This window comes from Callorhinus ursinus, unplaced genomic scaffold (assembly GCF_003265705.2).
Source record: "Callorhinus ursinus isolate GAN/ISIS: 27379988/994484 unplaced genomic scaffold, GSC_fseal_2.0 scaffold6, whole genome shotgun sequence".
Lineage (NCBI taxonomy): Eukaryota > Metazoa > Chordata > Mammalia > Carnivora > Otariidae > Callorhinus > Callorhinus ursinus.
In genome coordinates, this window is record NW_027397068.1 from 66,276,428 (window position 1) to 66,297,767 (window position 21,340).

The window sequence follows — 21,340 nt, forward strand, 5'->3', positions numbered from 1 at the left end:
CCCTGGTTTCAGGTCTTTTCTGATTTGTATAGAGTATATTTGCTGGGAACTTTGTTAACCTGTTAGCATTTTGTTCTCTCATTCATCTATTCTCCTCTGGACAAAATGACAAGATGAAAAAAATCACCTCAGCAAAAAGAACAAGAGGTAGTACCATCTGCCAGGGACCTACTCAATATGGACATTAGTATGATGTCGGACCTAGAGTTCAGAATCATGACTTTAAAGATACTAGCTGGGCTTGAAAAAAGCATGGAAGTTATTAGAGAAACCCTTTCTGGAGAAATAAAAGAACTAAAATCTAACCAAGTTGAAATCAAAAAGGCTATTAATAAGGTGCAATCAAAAATGGGGGCACTAACTGCTAGGATAAATGAGACAGAAGAGAGAATCAGCGATATAGAAGACCAAATGATGGAAAATAAAGAGGATGAGAAAAGGGAGATAAACAACTACAGGATCACGAGGGGAGAATTCGAGAGATAAATGATACGATAAGATGAAACAACATTAGAATAATTGGGATCCCAGAAGAAGAAGAAAGAGAGAGAGGGGCAGAAGGTATATTGGAGCAAATTATAGCAGAGAACTTCCCTAATGTGAGGAAGGAAACAGGCATTAAAATCCAGGAGGCACAGAGAACCCCTCTCAAAATCAATAAAAATAGGTCAACACCCCGACATCTAATAGTAAAACTTACGAGTCTCAGAGACAAAGAGAAAATCCTGAAAGCAGCTCGGGAGAAGAGATATGTAACCTACAATGGTAGAAATATTAGATTGGCAACAGACCTACCCACAGAGACCTGGCAGGCCAGAAAGGACTGGCATGAGATCTTCAGAGTACTAAACGAGAAAAATATGCAGCCAAGAATACTATATCCAGCTAGGCTCTCATTGAAAATTGAAGGAGAGATAAAAAGCTTCCAGGACAAACAAAAACTAAAGGAATTTGCAAACATGAAACCAGCCCTCCAAGAAATATTGAAAGGGGTCCTCTAAGCAAAGAGAGAGCCTAAAAGCACCATAGATCAGAAAGGAACACAGACAATATACAGTCACAGTCACCTTACAGGCAATACAATGGCACTAAATTCATACCTTTCAATAGTTACCCTGAATGTAAATGGGCTAAATGCCCCAATCAAAAGACACAGGCTATCAGATTGGGTTAAAACACAAGACCCATAGATATGCTGTCTGCAAGAGACTAATTTTAGACCCAAAGAAACCCCCAGATTGAAAGTGAGGGGGTGGAAAACCATTTACCATGCTAATGGACACCAAAAGAAAGCTGGGGTGGCAATCCTTGTATCAGACAAATTAGATTTTAAAACAAAGACTGTATTAAGAGATGAGGAAGGACACTGTATCCTACTTAAAGGGTCCATCCAACAAGAAGATCTAACAATTGTAAATATCTATGCCCCTAACATGGGAGCAGCCAATTATATAAGGCAATTAATAACAAAAGCGAAGAAACACATTGAGAACAATACAATAATAGTGGGGGACTTTAACACCCCCCGGACTGAAATGGACAGATCATCTAAGCAAAAGATCAACAAGGACATAAAGGCTTTAAATGACACACTGGACCAAATGGACTTCACAGACATAGTCAGAACATTCCATCCCAAAGCAACGGAATACACATTCTTCTCTAGTGCCCATGGAACATTCTCCAGACTAGATCACATCCTAGGTCACAAATCAGGTCTCAACCGGTACCAAAAGATTGGGATTAATCCCTGCATATTCTCAGACCACAATGCTTTGAAACTAGAACTCAGTCACAAGAGGAAAGCCAGAATGAACTCAAATACATGGAGGCTAAAGAGCATCCTACTAAAGAATGAATGGGTCAACCAGGAAATTAAAGAAGAATTAAAAAAAATTCATGGAAACCAATGAAAATGAAAACACAACTGTTCAAAATCTTTGGGATACAGCAAAGGCAGTCCTGAGAGGAAAGTATATAGCAATACAAGCCTTTCTCAAGAAACAAGAAAGGTCTCAAATCCACAACCTAACCCTACACCTAAAGGAGCTGGAGAAAGAACAGCAAATAAAGCCTAAACCCAGCAGGGGAAGAGAAATAATAAAGATCAGAGCAGAAATCAATGAAACAGAAACCAAAAGAACAGTAGAACAGATCCACGAAACTAGGAGCTGGTTCTTTGAAAGAATGAACAAGATTGCTAAACCCCTGGCCAGACTTATCCAAAAGAAAAGAGAAATGACCCAAATCCACAAAATCATGAATGAAAGAGGAGAGATCACAACCAACACCAAAGAAATACAAACAATTATAAGAACATATTATGAGCAACTCTATGCCAGCAAATTAGATAACCTGGAAGAAATGGGTGCATTCCTAGAGATGTATCAACTACCAAAATTGAACCAGGAAGAAATAGAAAACCTGAACAGACCTATAACCACGAAGGAAATTGAAGCAGTCATCAAACATCTCCCAACAAACAAAAGCCCAGGGCCAGATGGCTTCCCAGGGGAATTCTATCAGACATATAAGGAAGAATGAAACTGTTCCAAAAAATAGAAATGGAAGGAAAACTTCCAAACTCATTTTATGAGGCCACCATTACCTTGATCCCCAAACCAAAGACCCCATCAAAAAGGAGAATTACAGACCAATATCCTTGATGAACACGGATGCAAAAATTCTCACCAAAATACTAGCCAATAGGATCCAACAGTACATTAAAAGGATTATTCACCATGACCAAGTGGGATTTATCCCTGGGCTGCAAGGCTGGTTCAACATCTGCAAATCAATCAACATGATACAATACATTAACAAAAGAAAGAACTAGAATCATATGATCCTCTCAATAGATGCAGAAATAGCATTTGACAAAGTGCAGCATCCTTTCTTGATCAAAACTCTTCAGAGTATAGGGACAGAGGGTACATACCTCAACATCATAAAAGCCATCTATGAAAAACCTACAGCGAATATCATTCTCAATGGGGAAAAGCTGAGAGCTTTTCCCCTAAGGTCAGGAACGCGGCAGGGATGTCCACTATCACCAGTGCTATTCAACATACTATTAGAAGTCCTAGCCACAGCAATCAGACAACAAAAAGAAATCAAAGGCATCCAAATCGGCAAAGAGGAAGTCAAACTCTCACTCTTTGCAGATGATATGATACTGTATGTAGAAAACCCAAAAGACTCCACCCCAAAACTGCTAGAACTCATACAGGAATTCAGTCAAGTAGCAGGATATAAAATCAATGCACAGAAATCAGTGGCATTCCTATACGCCAACAACAAGACAGAAGAGAGACAAATCAAGGAGTTGATCCCATTTACAATTGCACCCAAAACCATAAGATACCTAGGAATAAATTTAACCAAAGAGGCAAAGGATCTGTACTCAGAAAACTATAAAATACTCAGGAAAGAAATTGAAGAAGACACAAAGAAATGGAAAAACGTTCCATGCTCATGGATTGGAAGAACAAACATTGTGAAGATGTCAATGCTACCTAGAGCAATCTACACATTCAATGCAATCCCCATCAAAATACCATCCACTTTTTTCAAAGAAATGGAACAAATAATCCTAAAATTTGTATGGAACCAGAAGAGACCCTGAATAGCCAGAGGAATCTTGAAAAAGAAAAGCAAAGCTGGCGGCATCACAATTCCAGACTTCCAGCTCTATTACAAAGCTGTCATCATCAAGACAGTATGGTACTGGCACAAAAACAGACACATCGATCAATGGAACAGAACCGAGAGCCCAGAAATGGACCCTCAACTCTATGGTCAACTAATCTTCGACAAAGCAGGAAAGAATGTCCAATGGAAAAAAGACAGTCCCTTCAACAAATGATGTTGGGAAAACTGGACAGCCACATGCAGAAGAATGAAACTGGACCATTTCCATACACCACACACAAAAATAGACTCCAAATGGTTGAAAGACCTAAACGTGAGACAGGAGTCCATCAAAATCCTAAAGGAGAACACAGGTAGCAACCTCTTCGACCTCAGCCGCAGCAACTTCTTCCTAGAAACATCGCCAAAGGTAAGGGAAGCAAGGGCAAAAATGAACTACTGGGATTTCATCAAGATAAAAAGCTTTTGCACAGCAAAAGAAACAGTCCACAAAACCAAAAGACAACCGACAGAATGGGAGAAAATATTTGCAAATCACCTACCAGATAAAGGGCTAGTATCCAAAATCTATAAAGAACTTATCAAACTCAACACCCAAAGAATAAATAATCCAATCAAGAAATGGGCAGAAGACATGAACAGACATTTTTCCAAAGAAGATATCCAAATGGCCAACAGACACATGAAAAAGTGCTCGCCATCACTCGGCATCAGGGAAATCCAAATGAAAACCTCAATGAGATACCACCTTACACCAGTCAGGATGGCTAAAATTAACATGTCAGGAAATGACAGATGCTGGCGGGGATGCAGAGAAAGGGGAACCCTCCAACACTGTTGGTGGGAATGCAAGCTGGTGCAACCCCTCTGTAAAACAGTATGGAGGTTCCTCAAACAGTTGAAAATAGAGCTACCATACGATCCAGCAATTGCACTACTGGGTATTTACCCCAAAGATACAAATGTAGGGATCCGAAGAGGTATGTGCACCCCAATGTTTATAGCAGCAATGTCCACAATAGCCAAACTGTGGAAAGAGCCAAGATGTCCATTGACAGATGAATGGATAAAGAAGAAGTGGTATATATACACAATGGAATATTATGCAGCCATCAAAAGGAATGAGATCTTGCCATTTGCAACGATGTGGATGGAACTGGAGGGTGTTATGCTGAGTGAAATAAGTCAATCAGAGAAAGACATGTATCATATGACCTCACTGATATGAGGAATTCTTAATCTCAGGAAACAAACTGAGTGTTGCTGGAGTGGTGGGGGGTGGGAGGGATGGGGGGGCTGGGTGATAGACAGTGGGTAGGGTATGTGTTATCGTGAGCGCTGTGAATTGTGCAAGAGTGTTGAATCACAGATCTGTACTTCTGAAACAAATAATGCAATATATGTTAAGAAAAAAGAAAAAGAAGAAGATAGCAGGAGGGGAAGAATGAAGGGGAGTAAGTCAGAGGGGGAAAGAAATCATGAGAGACGATGGACTCTGAAAAACAAACTGAAGGTTCTAGAGGGGAGGAGGGTAGGGGGATGGGTTAGCCTGGTGATGGGTATTAAAGAGGGTACATTCTGCGTGGAGCACTGGGTGTTATGCACAAACAATGAATCATGGAACACTGCACCAAAAACTAATGATGTAATATATGGTGATTAACATAACAATAAAAAATATAAAAAAGGTTAAAAAAAATTCCTTACCATATGTTCTTGGAGAACTTTGTATGTTTCTGTGGCTGAAGAACATATTTTAATTGGATCAGCAAGTTTATCTTCAAACTCAGACACAGACTTCTGGATCTAAAACATTAGTGAAATATAAAGATAATGGTGGGAAAAATGTACATCAAGGCAGAAAAAGTTACCGAGGAAGCAGCATGCTTATCTTTTTGGATAACTTTCAATAAAATGATTAAAACATACATATTTTTTAAAAATCTAAAATCAATGTGTCCTATTATTTGAAAGGAATAGATAAGGCTTAATGCCTATCTGAACACAATGTATAATGACATTTTTATATTCCCTCAAAAAAGGTATCACATGGATAATTAAAAACTTAGTCATCATTGACAACTTGGTAAATGATTAGCAAATTGTGTCTTCCCTTAGTCTACTATTTCTGGACTACTTATTGCATTTCATTATAAATGCAATAGGAAATGATAACTTTCACATGCATGGACGCATCCTTACCTTTCTAAGAGTCTCTTCAAACTTTTGCTGCTGAGATAAATGTCCCAGGATTGTTCCTTCCAAACACTGTGCATGCTCTCTGAGTTCTTCCCAGTACCTTCTTATTTGTGTCAGCTTGGCTTTGATTCGAGCAGATTCTCCAGTGGTGACAAACTGAGCGAAAGACTGAGCTTCTTCTTCTAATTCTGTAATGCTGCTTATCTTGCTTTCTATTTCCTGAATTGCGACCTAATATTTAAAATAAGAAAAATGACAACGTGGGCTGAGCAAGCTTGTCTTCCTGAAATAATAGATTATCTGTACAGAGAGAAAATCAGGAGGGGGTCTTCTTAGCTGAAATTTCAACATACTTGGACCATTAGAGAGTGGCTATGAAAAAACACCATATGTTTCCCGACCTTATTTGGGGAGGAGAGATATGCAGACAATGTCTGGAAGATATGAAGTGATGGTGGTCGTTCTCAGAGCATAGAAAATAAAGAGAAAGAGCTACCCCTGTTGCAGAGAAGCAGGGAGATGTCCCTGTAGTTCATATTTTTCATTTTTGTATTTCATGTTTTACCAAATAAGAAGTATCTCTAAAGGTAAAGAGAATTCCCTGCTTATCCTGAGTCACTCCTTTTACCAGCTGATCTGGGAAGCAGTGTGTCCCAGTAACTCATAGAAATGCTAATGTTGACATTCATTTAATTTTTCTCAAATGTAGCTGAGTATTTCATATTTACCAAACTAAAAGCTTTTTGGATTCCACTCTTACCTAAAACCAGTCTTTTCAGATTTATTGTCTTTATGCCAGTGGTTTCCAAATTTGGAATACGTTAGGATCACCTGGTCCCCATCCTCAGAGACTCAGGCTCAGCAGGTCTAAAGTGAGGCCAAGACTTTGCATTTCTAACAAATATCCAGGCAATGTTGCTCCAGCTGATGTTGCTATGAACCACTGCTTTACTCATTAGCTGGGGGCTTACAGTGAAAAACCTACAAACTTATTTCCTTTTGGAGCAGGATGACACTTTATATATTAGTCAACACATGAAAAGTACTGAAAGACACTAAGAATGTGTGTGGGGGGGAAGGAGGCATGTCTATCATAAACACAGAGGCTTATTTATGCATAAGAGAATGAAAATGATTTCTCTGAGAAAAAGAGCCAAATCTTCTAATCAAATAAAGCCAAAAATTCAGACAAGTCTCAGTTTTGAATAATTTAAATGGAGAATACTGTTACCGTAGGAAAAAAAAATGTGTGACATGTCTACATGAGACTACCTAGTCAGAAGTAACTTCTGTCTAGATGAGACAATCAGAAATAACTTAGGTTAGTGCCAGGTGTTCATCACTTATTTATTTTTATTTTTCACATGCATGACTACACTGGTATATCTAATAGATATTTGTTATTTGAACATGAATACAACCTTTTTTTTTGTTTTTCAAGATGATATTTTTTTAGAAAAATTACTCATAAATTCAACAAATATATACTTGGTGTCTCCTATGTGCCAAAGTTGTTCTAGGTGCTTGCAAAACCTCAGTGAAGCAATCTTAAATAAGACAAAATTTCTTAGTTTTTAGAGTAATACATGTTACCAACAAATTCATAAATGCAAACTATGTAATATTGTTGGATTCTAATCCAAAAAGGGAAGATGGAAGATGAACCCAGTGTATGTACTTATCATTTGTAAATTATCAATTAAGAATAAGAAAATCAGTCAATTTGGAATAGCATGTAATGAAGAATAAAAGTGGGCTTATAGATAAATGTCTTCACAACAAGGCAGATACTTCATTAATTTTAATCCTAAGGTTGTTTTAAAGTGAAACTCTATGATAAATGGTACCTTTTTTCTAATATTTCCTATAATGTGGTCTTCTGTGTGGAAACAGAACATGAACCTATTAGCCTAAATTTCACAGTACTAGTGTATTCCGTACCATCTCTGCTTATTTCTAGCAAATACTTTTTTCCTACTATTCATATTCATTTAATACATTTTAGATGTTTCAAAATACTACATTGGAATATTAAAATGTATTTCTAGTCTAATGGCATGGAAATCTACAATTGAATGTTTATATATTTAAAAATTAATTGTGTAATCATTTTGTTTCCCAAAGAGTAAAGAGGTGATGACAGTTGATCACTGATATATTTTAGAAGTCCTGGAATTGAATTAAGGTTTAAAAAATAATAAAAATGAATTATAGCAAGAATAAACACATTAAAAAGTGTGTGCCAAAATTTTTTGAAAGAAAATTTTTGATAAAGCTATTTAAATGTGCTATTCTTTGTTTACTTAGGATGTAGTGAAATGATCAAATGACAACTTTTAAGAACAGTTTGAGATTAAACATATTTCATGAATATTCCTTAGTGGGTTGACATCTATTTTCCCTAGTATACCACACAAGACATAAGCAGACTCCATATACCAGATTCCATGTATCCTTGATTGCAAAAGATGTAGGATAAACCAAGATAATCTGCACAGCAATGTAATCATAGCTAAGAGACAAAGAACCCTTCCACTGTGCACATGGTAATGATTTGTTCTGAGCAATAATGTGAAATACCTTGGTATTTATTTTACTATTTTTAATTGAATGAAATTAAATTAATTTCAGAGGGTTATCCCATTCAAAAAAAAATGAGATTAGATAGAAAAAGTGGCTGCATTTTGAAAGTTTGTTGTGTAAAAACTATAAACGAAAGAGAATTCATTTCTTTCAGTCCATTTTTTCTTAAACTATTTGAATGAAGTGAACAATGACAGTCTACGCACGTAGTCATTTCAGAGTTGGGAAAGCTAAAGTATCAGAGCATCTCAGTCTGTGCCCAAAGGTCATCCTAAATGAAAGCGTTTAAGCAGCAGTCTGATGTCTTCACCTAAAGAAAGTAATTGCTCCTCCCTGTGGTTTGTGAGGGTAAATGCCACAAATACTTGAGCCAGACATTTGAGTAACACTCATAAAGTACAATTGTAGGTGATGGATACATTTCGTGTTGTATAGATGAATCAACAGAACACTCCAATGGGGTTAATTCAAAATCAAGGAAAAGAATAATGTAACCATAAAAACATTTTAATGATATTGCACACAATACTGACTTTGAATGCATAAGTCAGAAAATATCAATACATAATTCCAACTATAAAGTGTTGCCCAGTATCAATCAAGACCTCGCAGCTCAGCATTTTGTGTGAATTGAATTTTAATAGAGTCACATAGCAATGAAAGATTTATCGTGGGGCCAACTAGCATTTGATGAAATATAAGAAAGGAGTTCTTAAAAGCTAGACATGGATTATAAATGTAACGTGTGAGCAGGTCACCTTAATCTGGTGGATTTGCATGTCCATGGCAGATGACGAAGTTTCCAAGGCATTGAGTTCTTTTTCTTTCTCAGTTATCCAGACGGACAGGGTCTCAAAATTATTGCCAAAATGATCCCACTTGTTTTTCACCATTTCCATGGTTTTAATACTAAAATTAACCAAATTAAGTAAATAAAATGCAGTATTTTAATAGAAAACAACAACACATTTTCCTTTAAATCACCAGATGAAAAGACAGCAAAGGCATTTGTGACCATGTCAAAGTTGAAACTATTGGAACAGGAAAAAAAATGCACATTTGATCTGAGTAGTCAGTCCTCGAGTCTTCCTATCTATCTCCTCTGAGAACGAGCATTTAACGAGGTAGTATCTATACTATGTTATGAATGGAACTGTGCTTCGAACAAAATATAGCTGGGTCCAAAGGGGTTTGAATCCAGGTATAATCTAGGCAAACTCTGCATGTGACCAGTGGTTGCCAGGACCTTTAATAAGCTGCCCACATAGATTCCAGTACACAGTCTTTCGGCTGTCTTGCTCTTGTGGACAAGGTCCTTTCCCTCTCAGAGCAGAGATACCGCAGGGATGCTCTATACGCAAAGATCTTTATAAAATGCACCTTTATGAGTCAAGAGAGAGCTTGTAATCTGAATCCCGTGCTGCCTTAGAGGAACTGTTTCTATCATTAGAGCTAATCCTGCAATTTATAATCTATAATGATTTCAGCAATTCTTCAATGTTGGTCCTGTCTTGATTCCAAAAGACTCTTACACAGTCTTATACATGAGCACCCTAACAGCTTTTAGAAAATTTGGGCTTTATTTGTTATAAATCTAGTAAACAAAATTTCAACTATAGATGTCCAGTTTGTATGTGTATATAACCATGTGATTATGGCTTTCATTTAGAAAAAGACTAAGAAACTAACAGTATGTCATTGAACTGATACGTCCTTGGGTTAAAAAAAAAATCAAAGAATTTCCCTGTTTACCAAAAGGCACTTGAAGACATCAAGAAGAAAGCAATGGCATCATTGAATGTTAGATTAAATAATATTGCAGTCTCAAAGGTATACCCTGGATGTGCCTAATGCTCTCATTGGTCCAGGTAATGCAAGCTAAGTTATATTGCAAGTTTTCAAATGAAATAGATTCAAATGGATATTTCTAATAAAAGTAGCTTCTTTTCTAATAAACTCTAAGTTTCATTATTTCCATAACTTGAAGGATAATATTTAATATAAAGTTCTCAAAGTTTTAAGTCATAATTTCCTTTAAATTATTTAACAAATTTTAAAATTTAGGCAAATGTACAATGTTAATTTCAAGGTGTTACTAACATTAAAAACAAATTTTACATTTTAAAATCCACCTTAGAAATTATGTCCTATAGCTTAAGAATAATATGTGTTGATTTGCCAGTAGAGAATCTTTAATAAAAATGTGAAGCCATATTATGTTGAGGAACATTGGCCTTATCTTCATATATCTATCCTCTCCAAATTTCTTTTTGCTTATTTTGCACATAATAGCATACCATAGGCCAAACTATTTTTCCTTTCTTTTTAGATAAACAAATATTAAATGTTGAAAAGTAAAATAAATTTTTGAAGTTAATTTTTGGAAACAGTATATCAATCAGTGACAGCTCGAATATTGAGGCACTATAATAAACAAGCTCTGTGAGCTTCTTGGAGATGGAGACACTTGGTCTATGTCACACATATTTAGGCCCAGCATCTACACAACCAAAATATCTCTTCTTCCCTCTAACTGGTGACAGCAGAACAATACAGTAAAAAAATTATTTTAAATATTGGTTCTTTTTTGAGATTGTATGAAGGCCACAGAATTTAATAGATATGGCTTTCTCATGAACAAAGTCAGTTTACAATGCAAAAACCACATCCCTTATATTTTTCTGCTCTGTTATATAGACAATGGTTTCTGTCTTGGTGATACTTTCTTTTGAACTGTGAGTTGCTTCCTCAAAACATGCTGAAATACACAGACACTTTGAGATTTTAAAGGAATGTTTTGAATACAATATACAGGAAAAACTGTATGAAACTTTATCTCAGAGAAGAAAGTTTAGGACTTGTCAAGCACATACTCTTCTTCAAGTGTGTCTTCTAATTTTTTGACTTGCTCTTTGATTGACTTGGCCTGCTGCTGAAGCAGCTGCTTATTCTTGGGACCAAGTGGTATCTCGGAAGCTTCCTTCACAAGATTTTCAGCCTGGACTGCAATACCTTCTGTTCGTTTAGAAAACTCCTAGAAAAAGAGATTATAATTGTTAGGAAGGCATCTTTTATTAAATTCTGCCCTCAACTAAACTGCATATACTTGCAGAGTGTCTACTAGAATAGATGGATGGCTAGATAGATTCATACATGCATGAATTTTAGTATATAATAGTCTTGGTAATAAGACAGACTTATTTTCATCATGCCGAGAATAAATACCTCACTAGATTATTTTCATTTTATATACACAGTCAGATATCTACCTTCATAGTTACCCAGCTATTCTCACAAAAATTTTTTTCCTTTGTTTCCCCGTTTGGGTTTATTGCTTAGAATTCTGAGCTGCATTATAATAACTAACTTATCCACAGGTATGTTAGGCACCATTCGAGCAGTGATTAATAGTGACTGATTTTTTTTTCAAACATGATATTAAGAGATTTCTAGGCCAATTAATAAAAATACTTTTTATTTAATGGAAGAATATTTTAGTCAATACTGTGTATCACTGATATTTACCTATAAAGAAACATATTGTTAACTAGTTCCCTGAAAAGAGAGATAATCTGATCTTAATGCTGTTAAATCTTATTCACTATATACCTATACTACATGATGAAAAGAAGATAAGTTCTTAACCAGTCAAACCTGGACTAGAACTTTAGATTTGCTAATTACTAGTTGTTTGACTTTGGTGAATTATTTTTCTGACTTTCATATAAAATGCAGATAGTAATGCTTTCCTTGTAAGGTTGCAGTTAGCATCTCATTAGCAATTTCATTTTTAAGTGCCTGGCACTCTAGCAGGTACCTATTATCACTTTTTTTTTTTTTTTGTCCCTCACATAAAATTGAGGACAAAATGGTTCATAAAATTCACACACTGATTTTCATTAATAGTGAACTACTTCAATTCAAAAATGAATTTAATATGGGTGATGCACTTGTATATTTTAGCTGTTACCCGAATTTTGTCAGGTAAATGTATTGAAAACTGAATTTAAAAAACTAACTCCAGAGATAATCTTGTGTGAAAAGAATTAGCTTAGTGTCTCATTTTTTCTCATGTGAGAGACACTCATGGGAGGTTTAAATTTTGATCAGAACTCGTCTCCAAAATAGGTAATGAAGAAATCTGAAGTAAATATTTTCAAAGGTAAGACTTCTAACAGCCACCTCTTCCCACAGAGTATCTCCCAGAATTATCACATAATGCCATGTAAGATAGTTACTACATAATACTATTGTATCTTCATGTTTGAAAGACTTAAAGTCCTCATAGAAATATCAACATTACTTCAGAGAAGTACCCAGGAATTTGATAGAATAAAAACGGGTAAGTACAGCTTCTTTTTCATGATAGATTTATAATATCCTAAAAATCAGTATTTGCCAATGTCACATTAAATTCTGTGGTTATAAGCATCCACTGTTGCTGGGATGAACTTATAGTCAAGGTGGATTCATTTGTGAAGACTGAATCACAGCATAATCTCTCAGAACCCCGTGAACAGAATCAGAAGTGTAACATAGTATTTTTCCCCCTAGTGTTTCCCAGAGCCCAGAAAAATCATGGAGAAAGTGAAGTTATGTCTGAAAATGCTTATATATGTTCACTCTAAGAGCCTTCCTAAGAGCTTTCTAAGAGCTAGGTATGGGGAAAGCGCAATGCAGAGGAATTCAAAGGACAGAATGATGTTGATAAAAACCAAATTGAACCAAAACAGAATAATGTTAAAAGGGGCGCCTGGGCGGCTCAGTCAGTTGGGCGGCTCGGCTCAGGTCAAGCCCTGCGTCTGGCTCCCTGCTCAGCAGGGAGCCTGCTTCCCCTTCTCCCTCTGCCTGCCACTCCCCCTGTTTGTGCTCTCTCTCTGTGTCAAATAAATGAATAAAGTCTTAAAAAAAAAAAAAAGAAGACTGCTATAAGGCTTTATCTCTAAGTCCAGCAAAGAAGTAGAGAACAATTATTCTAGATTACATGTGCTTGTGGAACAACATATGGAAACAGTAAAGTAGCTCAGTTTTTCAGTGAAAAATCTAGTGCCTAAAGGTGTGTGCTCTGGGCTTGGACCTCTTAGGTTTGAATCCCAACCTCATCAGCTAGCAATCCTGAGATACTGGATAAAATCATTAAAAAAACTTTGTACCTTATATTTCCTCCTTTATAAGGATTCATAATGACACCTATTTCTTAGGATTGTTTTGGAGATTAAAGAAGATGATAAACATCAAGTGGTTAGAGCAGTATATATGTGAGCTCACATTATTAAACCAATCCCAAAGTATGCAAGATTATTAGCTAAGGAAAATTTTAACAGACTAAAAAGGTTACATTTGCTTCATCTACAGCTGATAAACAAATTCAAAGGGATCAGAACCACAAGGTATCAGAAACATTGGATGGAACCTGGGTGGAACACCCAGATGATAATTAACCCATTAAATCTGTATCTATAAAAGACACCTGATATATTTTAATATATAAAATAATTAAAATTAAAATTAAAAATAATGTTCTATTTAAATGGCTGATGAAAATCATACAGAATTGAAATATTCTGTGACTTTATAAGACTTCAAATTCTTCAGTGAGTTAATACTAGGAGAGATAATACAAAATTGGCAGTATGAGAGAGAGAGAAGCCTGTTACTGGTAAGAAAAAAGCAGCACAGAGGTTTACTTACTGAAGGTTACTAACTGATGGATATGAGTCTTTCTTATTCATTGGCCAACATATTTCTGTATTAACTCAGTCATTTCTATAAACGCAAAACATGGGCAAAAGGAACCAAAAGAACTTGTACAACTCTCTAAATGCTTCAATGTTTTGGTCTGCTCTTAACTGCCTAAGGTGTTTGGGCTTATAGGCTTGGGCTAATTAAGCATACCTACTAAATATTATCTGTTAGATGTTCCACTGGAGCCTCAACCTCAATTTGTCCCAAACTGAGTCTGTCATCTTCCTCAACTGACAGGCACTCCTTCAAGTTCCTGTCTCACTCCCATTGCATCTGTCAGGCTCAGAACCTTGGATATCTTACTTTCCTTTACTTTCTATCTCTTGCATCTGTTCCCACTGCCATCCCCATTGCCCTAATTTATGTCCGTATTAATATACACATGCAATAACTTTCTAATTGGATCCCATGACACTGGTCTTTCACCTTTTCAATTTTCTACACTGCTTAAAAATATATCTCTCTAGGGGCACCTGGGTGGTTCAGTTGGTTGAGCAGTGACTCTTGATTTTGGCTCAAGTCATGATCTTAGGGTCTTGGGATGGAGCCCCAAGTCGGGCTCCGTGCTCAGCGGGGAGTCTGCTAGAGGATTCTCTCTCTCTCTCTCTCTCTCTGTCCCTCTGCCCTTCCCCCTGCTTGCACACGCACTCTCTCTCTCTCCCTCAAATATATAAATAAATAAATCTTTAAAAAAATGCATCTCCCTAAAGTACAGCTCTGATCATGTGATTCTTTTTCTTAAAAACCTTTAAGGGTTTCATGTTGTCTAGACCCTCCAGTGTCTTTGTAATATGGCCCAACTTTCCTTTACAACTGTACTTCCATTTTTCTGCCTTAAAACAGAATCTCCATACACTCTCATATTTCATGCCATTTCTCATTATAGGAATGCTCATGTTTTGTCCCACATTCTGCTTTTCTGTGTCTTACCTGCCCTTCAAAGTTCAGTTAAAAATACTACTGCCTTCAGAAAGATTTTTTTTAATGTATTCATCTATGAGGGAACTAACCACTTCCCACTTTAACAAAAAATTTCTCTTAGTTCTTGATGTTTAAATCTTATTTATTTCATTCCCCAGAGCAACTTGACCAGTGTGTTGAAGAGTGGGTGTTCAATAAACAAAAAGTATCGATTAAATGAATAAATTATAATAATTAATGGTAATAAGGGATGGAAACACAGTTTTGCTTCTGAATAATGAGTACCAAGGGATTGTATGGTCATACTGATATACCTTTGTCTGTTCCAATTCTGAAGACAAACTTTCCAAACTGCTAAAACTTAAGAAGCGCTCATGACTGGAACCTGTTTGAAAAAGGTATCTGACCACTGTCTCTTTGTTTGTTTCAAATCGCTCCCACTTTCTTAATGTGACCTAAATTTGAAAAAAATAAACATGTTATGAATTATCAACATGTGTCAAAAATATTGTTCACATTTCCATTCATTTGTTAGGCTGTCAACCACCAGTTAACTCTGTTCAAATTTCACATGGTTATGCTGAACAAAGATGATGCTAATGTCTCCTGTTAGAATTTCACTCCGTGTTTCAATTCATCTACAAAAAAGAGGATGTGTAGACTAGCACTCTGAGTGTTCTATCAGCTGTAAAGTCCTATGAATGTGAAAAACTAATGATGTAATGTATGGTGATTAACATAACAATAAAAAAATAAAAAAAAAGTCCTATGAATGTAAGGATATTACTTAAAATGTGGATAAGGGATAAAGGAAAAAAGAGCCTCCCAGGCTCTTTCAAAAAAAGAAAAAATAAAAGGGAGAAAGAGAGAGAAGGGGAGTGGGTAGTGAGCAGGTGGCAAGAATTCAAAAACTTTTAAAAAGTGTCAAGATCACAATAAAGCATAAATGTGTCTGCGGGACTTCCCAGAAAAGTGAAATGAGCCAGTGTTAATTCCTGGATTCAAACAAGTGTGGATTGAAATTCTGGCTTTATCACTGATCACTGCTCTGTGACTGTGGGTAAAGTCCTCCAATTATTTCTTGTGAAGCTTTCACACTGGCAAAATGTGCTAATTATAGTATCTATCTCCTAAGGTTAATGTGATGATTAAAAGAGATAACTCATGTCAATACTTAACACAGTGCTGGAGTGTTAGAGGCAGGAACCAACGTTCGCTCCCATTGGGAGATGTAAGCTGTGACCTGGAGGTTAACAGGGCCCTAGACTTCTAGTCTCCCACCTGGATGCGGCGTTCCTGCTTCTCCCTGCTGTGCTCCATGCTGTCCAGGGTGCTCTCCAGCTTCCGCAGCTCCTCCCGGACTTGGCCAGGCAGCCCAACTTCTCCCTGCTGGGCCTGTGCTATCTGCTGCTGCACATCTCTCTTCTTTGCCGAAATCCTCTTTGTCTTTTGCTGGACAACAGATGGGTATAAATGTTACCTCTGAGCAGCTAAGCAGGACAGAAACACCTACAGTCTAAAAGAGGTACAGAAAGGTACAACCTCACTGCAGCATGGGCCCAAACTGTCTTTTAACAGTTAATGTGAACGGGGGCGCCTGGGTGGCTCAGTCGGTTAAGCGTCTGCCTTCAGCTCAGGTCATGGTCCCAGGGTCCTGGGATCGAGTCCCCCGTTGGGCTCCTTGCTCAGTGGGCAGTGGGGAGTCTGCTTGTCCCTCTCTCTCTCCCTTTTTCCCCACCCCTGCTCATGCTCTCTCTCTCTCAAATAAATAAATAAATAAAAATTTTTTTAAAAAGTTAATGTGAACAGTTAAAATGGGGGCTCTATGTTGGTCAAAATGGGCGTTATTTACGAATATTTTGTTTTTAATGGTAAACAACATAATTAATTTGATATTGGTGTTTTAACTGCATGCAAATTTAGACATTTAGCATTTTGTGTAATACTCCAGAAGGAATTTGACAAAACTATTTATTTGACAGGATTCTCCTTCAAGAATTATTTCTGCATAAAAACATGAAGTCCTAACTCTAATTTTTTTTTATCATTTATGCTGTAAAAATGCTGATACTAAGAGATTTAATTCCTGGGTATATTCAGAATGATAAACCTGCTGAGATATATGGGGAAAGTTGTTTTAAAATAAACTGTTTATTGAAGTATAATGTATAAACAATGGTAGACAAATCTCAGGTGTATACCATATGAATTTTCACAAAGTAAACACAGACATATAACCAAGTACCCGGTCCAAGAACTGTGAAGAGTTTTAAAATATTAATGTAAATATCTGTAATTACATATTTCTCTGACTTAGATAAACCCAAACACAACTTTTACAATGATTGAGAACAATGTAATACCAAGCATTAATTTTTTGGGCCCATAGTCTTTTTATAATTATTAAATAAATCTGTAAAGCCTAGAGGCTGCTCTCTTACATACACTTTTAATGCCACTTCCATGTTTATATACTATTACATATAAAATTAGCTAGCATTTTGCTATACATTATGTTAGCTAGAATTCTGTTGTTAAAATATTTGATTTGAAATCATACTTCTACTTATATTGAGTTTGGCAAGTAAGTTGGTTAAAATTGTTTATTATCAATACATGTACCAAAATTTCTTTATTTCCAGTTCTAATCCTTCATAAGAGCATACTATCCTGAAAGGTCTGGTACTTCATGTAAGTTATAATTTTCCAAACTGAGATATATTTGAAGTTGTAAATTGAAGAGCAGGATTTTAACATAATAACAAAGAACAGTGATCTCAAATATGGAGCATTTTATCTCTACGCTTTCTTCCTCTGTGACAAAAAAGACAAATGAGCTAGTTTTATGAAGGTTTTCATAGCTAAATCAACTTTTTCTCCATAATATTCCTTCAACTTTTTAATAGCATCAAATTACTCAGGCTGAGAATTTATCTTACAGGCTCTTCTGAAATAGCTAATATTTAACAGAGAACAGAGGTCACCTGGACTCCTCCCTGCATCCCCCCCCTCCCTTTGTCCTTACTCTTGGACATACAGTTCTCTTCACTTCTCTGGTTCTGCCAGTGACTAACGAACTTTGCATAAGTACTCTGGGGAAGGGCATCCTACCTGGTGATGAAGAAGTAACTGCTGTGCTTCAAACAAATTTTCAGTGTCCAGGATCTTCTCAGCCTGCTCCTGGACTTCTTTAGAGCCAGAAATTAACTCTTCAAGGGAACTTTTCACTATTTCTTTGTACTGGACACAGTCCCCAAAGTTGCTTAACATCTTTTCAACCTAGATTTTCATGAAAAAATTATAACTCATATAATGCTCAGGTAATCTTAAATATTCTAAGAATATGTGTAAAGTCCATCTCAGTAACTTGAAATATATACCCAGATCTCTTTTATGTTTTCTTATATTTTTGAGGTTTATTTAGTTATTATTAAACTGCACACCCATTTATGGGAATCGCAAGCCTCATGCTCCGTGCCCACTCAACCCGGTAGTCAAAGCAGGATAACGAAAGTGGTTATACTGTATATTTTATTTCCTGGATCCCTTTAATGACAGTCCCATGACTAAAATTCAATCACAAATTATAAAAATGCAGTGTAATAAAGCTGAGTCCACCCTGTTTAAAGTAAGTAAGGAAAAAATTGTGGAGGGGAAAAAATTAAAAGAATAAAGAGTATTTGTTAAAAAATGCACTTCCAATATTTTTACATAAAACACAATATAATTGCTAATTTTGTGGTTCTTTAGTGAATTCTTTTCCCTGAATTTTCTATCTCATTTCTGCTTCCTCTAGTCTATGTTTTAAGTGTGTGTGTGTGTGTGTGTGTGTGTGTGTGTGTGTGTAACAAAATATAAACTCATCTATCAATGTGACTGAAACTATTTGTTAAGTCTTGGATCAAAGATCACCTGCATGTACATTTACTTTTTAAAACTGTAATCCTAACTTTTCTCCTTACCTTCTTGATCAAAAAAAGAGTAGAGAAGAATGATGTCAGAATTTTACTTAAACTATGGTAGTGGCTATGCTACCTGGACTATTGCTATGAAAGATGGATATCAAAGGATTGAAATAACTCATGTTCCAAAATTTGATTAATCCTATCACTATTTTCATTTTGTCAAAATTGTTAAGAAAAATACATAATATCAAAATTCATACATAAAATTAAAATCACATGCAGTTTAGAGTACTTTTGGCTTATGTAAATTCACTGCTAGAGTCTTAAGTGGATCTACATGCATTCAAAACATAAAAGGTTAATTGACCAAACTGTTAGATTAGGGACATCTCCAGAGAATTCCAAATCTTCAGAATCAGGGAACTTTAAATAATCTAGGTGACCATTTTTCCATGCAAGTTCATAAATGATTTCAAGAAATAATGGTAGCTATTTTCAACTTTCCATTCTTATGTTATCTTCCCATGCACAGACTCTTTAGACATGCATGACAACCTGGTCGGTAAAAATGTGTCACCAAGGGTAGAAGGGGCATACTAGAAATGAAGTAAATAGGTTTGTGTATTTTAATCCATAGAGGAATATAAACACTGAAATATATATCAAGAGGCTTAAAATGAGTAAGTCTTTCATAAAATAGATTTTACTGTCTGCTAACATTGAATATTTTATTATTACCAACTATCGGTTATTAAGCATTCACTCTCAAGCACTAAGTGCTTTACATATATTATTGCATTTTGGGGGTAAGTTTTTCTAGCTCTGTTTTGTAAGTAAGAAAATCAAAACCCAGAGATGTGAAGTGACAAGCTCAAGATTATGTAGGAAGTGGGCTCTCAGAGTTAAATTGTAACTCTGGGTTCATTTGACTCCCAAGCCTATGTTCTTAACCTCCATAATATACCTTCAACTGACCATGAAACAATGCTTTCAGTAAGAGTAAAAAGTGTGGATCTGGTAAGCTTTGTACTTAAATATAGGTTGTTATTCTGAACTAACATATCCAATAATGGCACAGACCATAACTCAAACACCTTCCCCACCAATCTTCATATGAATAAGTATCTTAACTATTGTGTTTGAACTATACTTTCTTTATATAATTACTTCTTAAGTCACAACCAAAAGAAAAAGAACCCTCCAGATTCCTCACCCAAAACTATTTAGAGTGTGAGTAAATGGTATACCTCTGACAACAAAGCTACAAGAGCCTTGAAAGAACTAGATAATTTTGCCAGCTCATCTCCTTGCTTTTGGGCTTCATTCTCAGAAGAAACTTCAATTAAAATTTTAAGCCTGGATTTCAGCCAGTTGAGAGTCTCGCCTTTTGTGGTAACACCATTTCTGATCTCCTGGAATGAAGAGAATACATTGTGAATCAAGAACGGACTCGGACTAAGAAAGTTCATATGGTTGAGGTGGGAGAGTCATTCATTCACCAGTAGAGTGCCTGCTTATTTTACTTTTTGTTCACATCTTTAACAAAAGTCTACAAGTGCTAGAAAAAAATATTTCCCCAATGCCAATACCTGATATGTAAAATCAATACTCTCTATATCAAAAAGCTAACTAGATGGTTAGGTCATAATTAGATGGTTAGATATTTACAGATAGTCCCTTGATCACAAATAAAGGTGCCTCTAAAAGTACTGTAGAAGAAAATGGGATACCAAAATTGGGAACTGTAACACATTTTATTTTCTATTAGCTGGAAGGAACATGGTATTTTTAGAAAAAAAAGGTTGAAAGAGTCCTTTTTTTAGTGAGTGGATTTCTTTTTTTTTTTTTGAAGAGTTTAGTTGTTGAATATTATTATGGATGCCCTAAAAATTGATCTTTATTAACTTATATTTTATGTCTCATTTTTGTTAGCTTTTGGAAGTCAATAACCCACATGGTAAGATGTGCAAACAGGAGCACAACTCTAATCCGGGAAGGGAGGGTATACTGACCCGGACAATGCCAGAAAGATTCTGGGGCCTCAGCCCTTGCAAGGTCTGGAAACTGTGGGAATGCTGACTGGGGCAACCTCTTGCTCCTACACAGCTCTGGGAAGCACAGGGAAACCATGCAGCTGCTACAGAGGATCTCATAGGGTAAATTCACATCCAATGGTTCCAGAACCAAGTGATCTCTTCATTTTAAGATATGCATTTTGTTTTTGTAATGTAACAGCAACAAAGAGCAAATATAAATATCCTTCTATAGGTATAGCATGATATTATTGAGCATCTCTAGTATTTAATGGGATTATAAATTTAAGAGAAAAACATGAA

General features: G+C 36.0%; 1 protein-coding gene across 10 annotated transcripts in view; it reads right to left on the bottom strand.

The window, feature by feature from the left end:
- Positions 1-21,340, bottom strand: part of SYNE1 (spectrin repeat containing nuclear envelope protein 1) — a 336,369-nt gene that overhangs the window by 262,312 nt on the left and 52,717 nt on the right. For 9 of the 10 annotated variants that reach the window (XM_073894098.1, XM_073894100.1, XM_073894097.1 and 6 more), the window contains 8 exons: positions 20,252-20,416; positions 18,211-18,378; positions 16,381-16,551; positions 15,414-15,554; positions 11,307-11,467; positions 9,192-9,342; positions 5,854-6,081; positions 5,359-5,457 (listed from right to left, as the gene is read on the bottom strand). In XM_073894098.1, coding sequence (XP_073750199.1) covers positions 5,359-5,457; positions 5,854-6,081; positions 9,192-9,342; positions 11,307-11,467; positions 15,414-15,554; positions 16,381-16,551; positions 18,211-18,378; positions 20,252-20,416 — 1,284 coding nt within the window. The remainder of the gene's footprint in view (positions 1-5,358; positions 5,458-5,853; positions 6,082-9,191; positions 9,343-11,306; positions 11,468-15,413; positions 15,555-16,380; positions 16,552-18,210; positions 18,379-20,251; positions 20,417-21,340) is intronic. The other variant, XM_073894101.1, reaches the window with a different exon arrangement.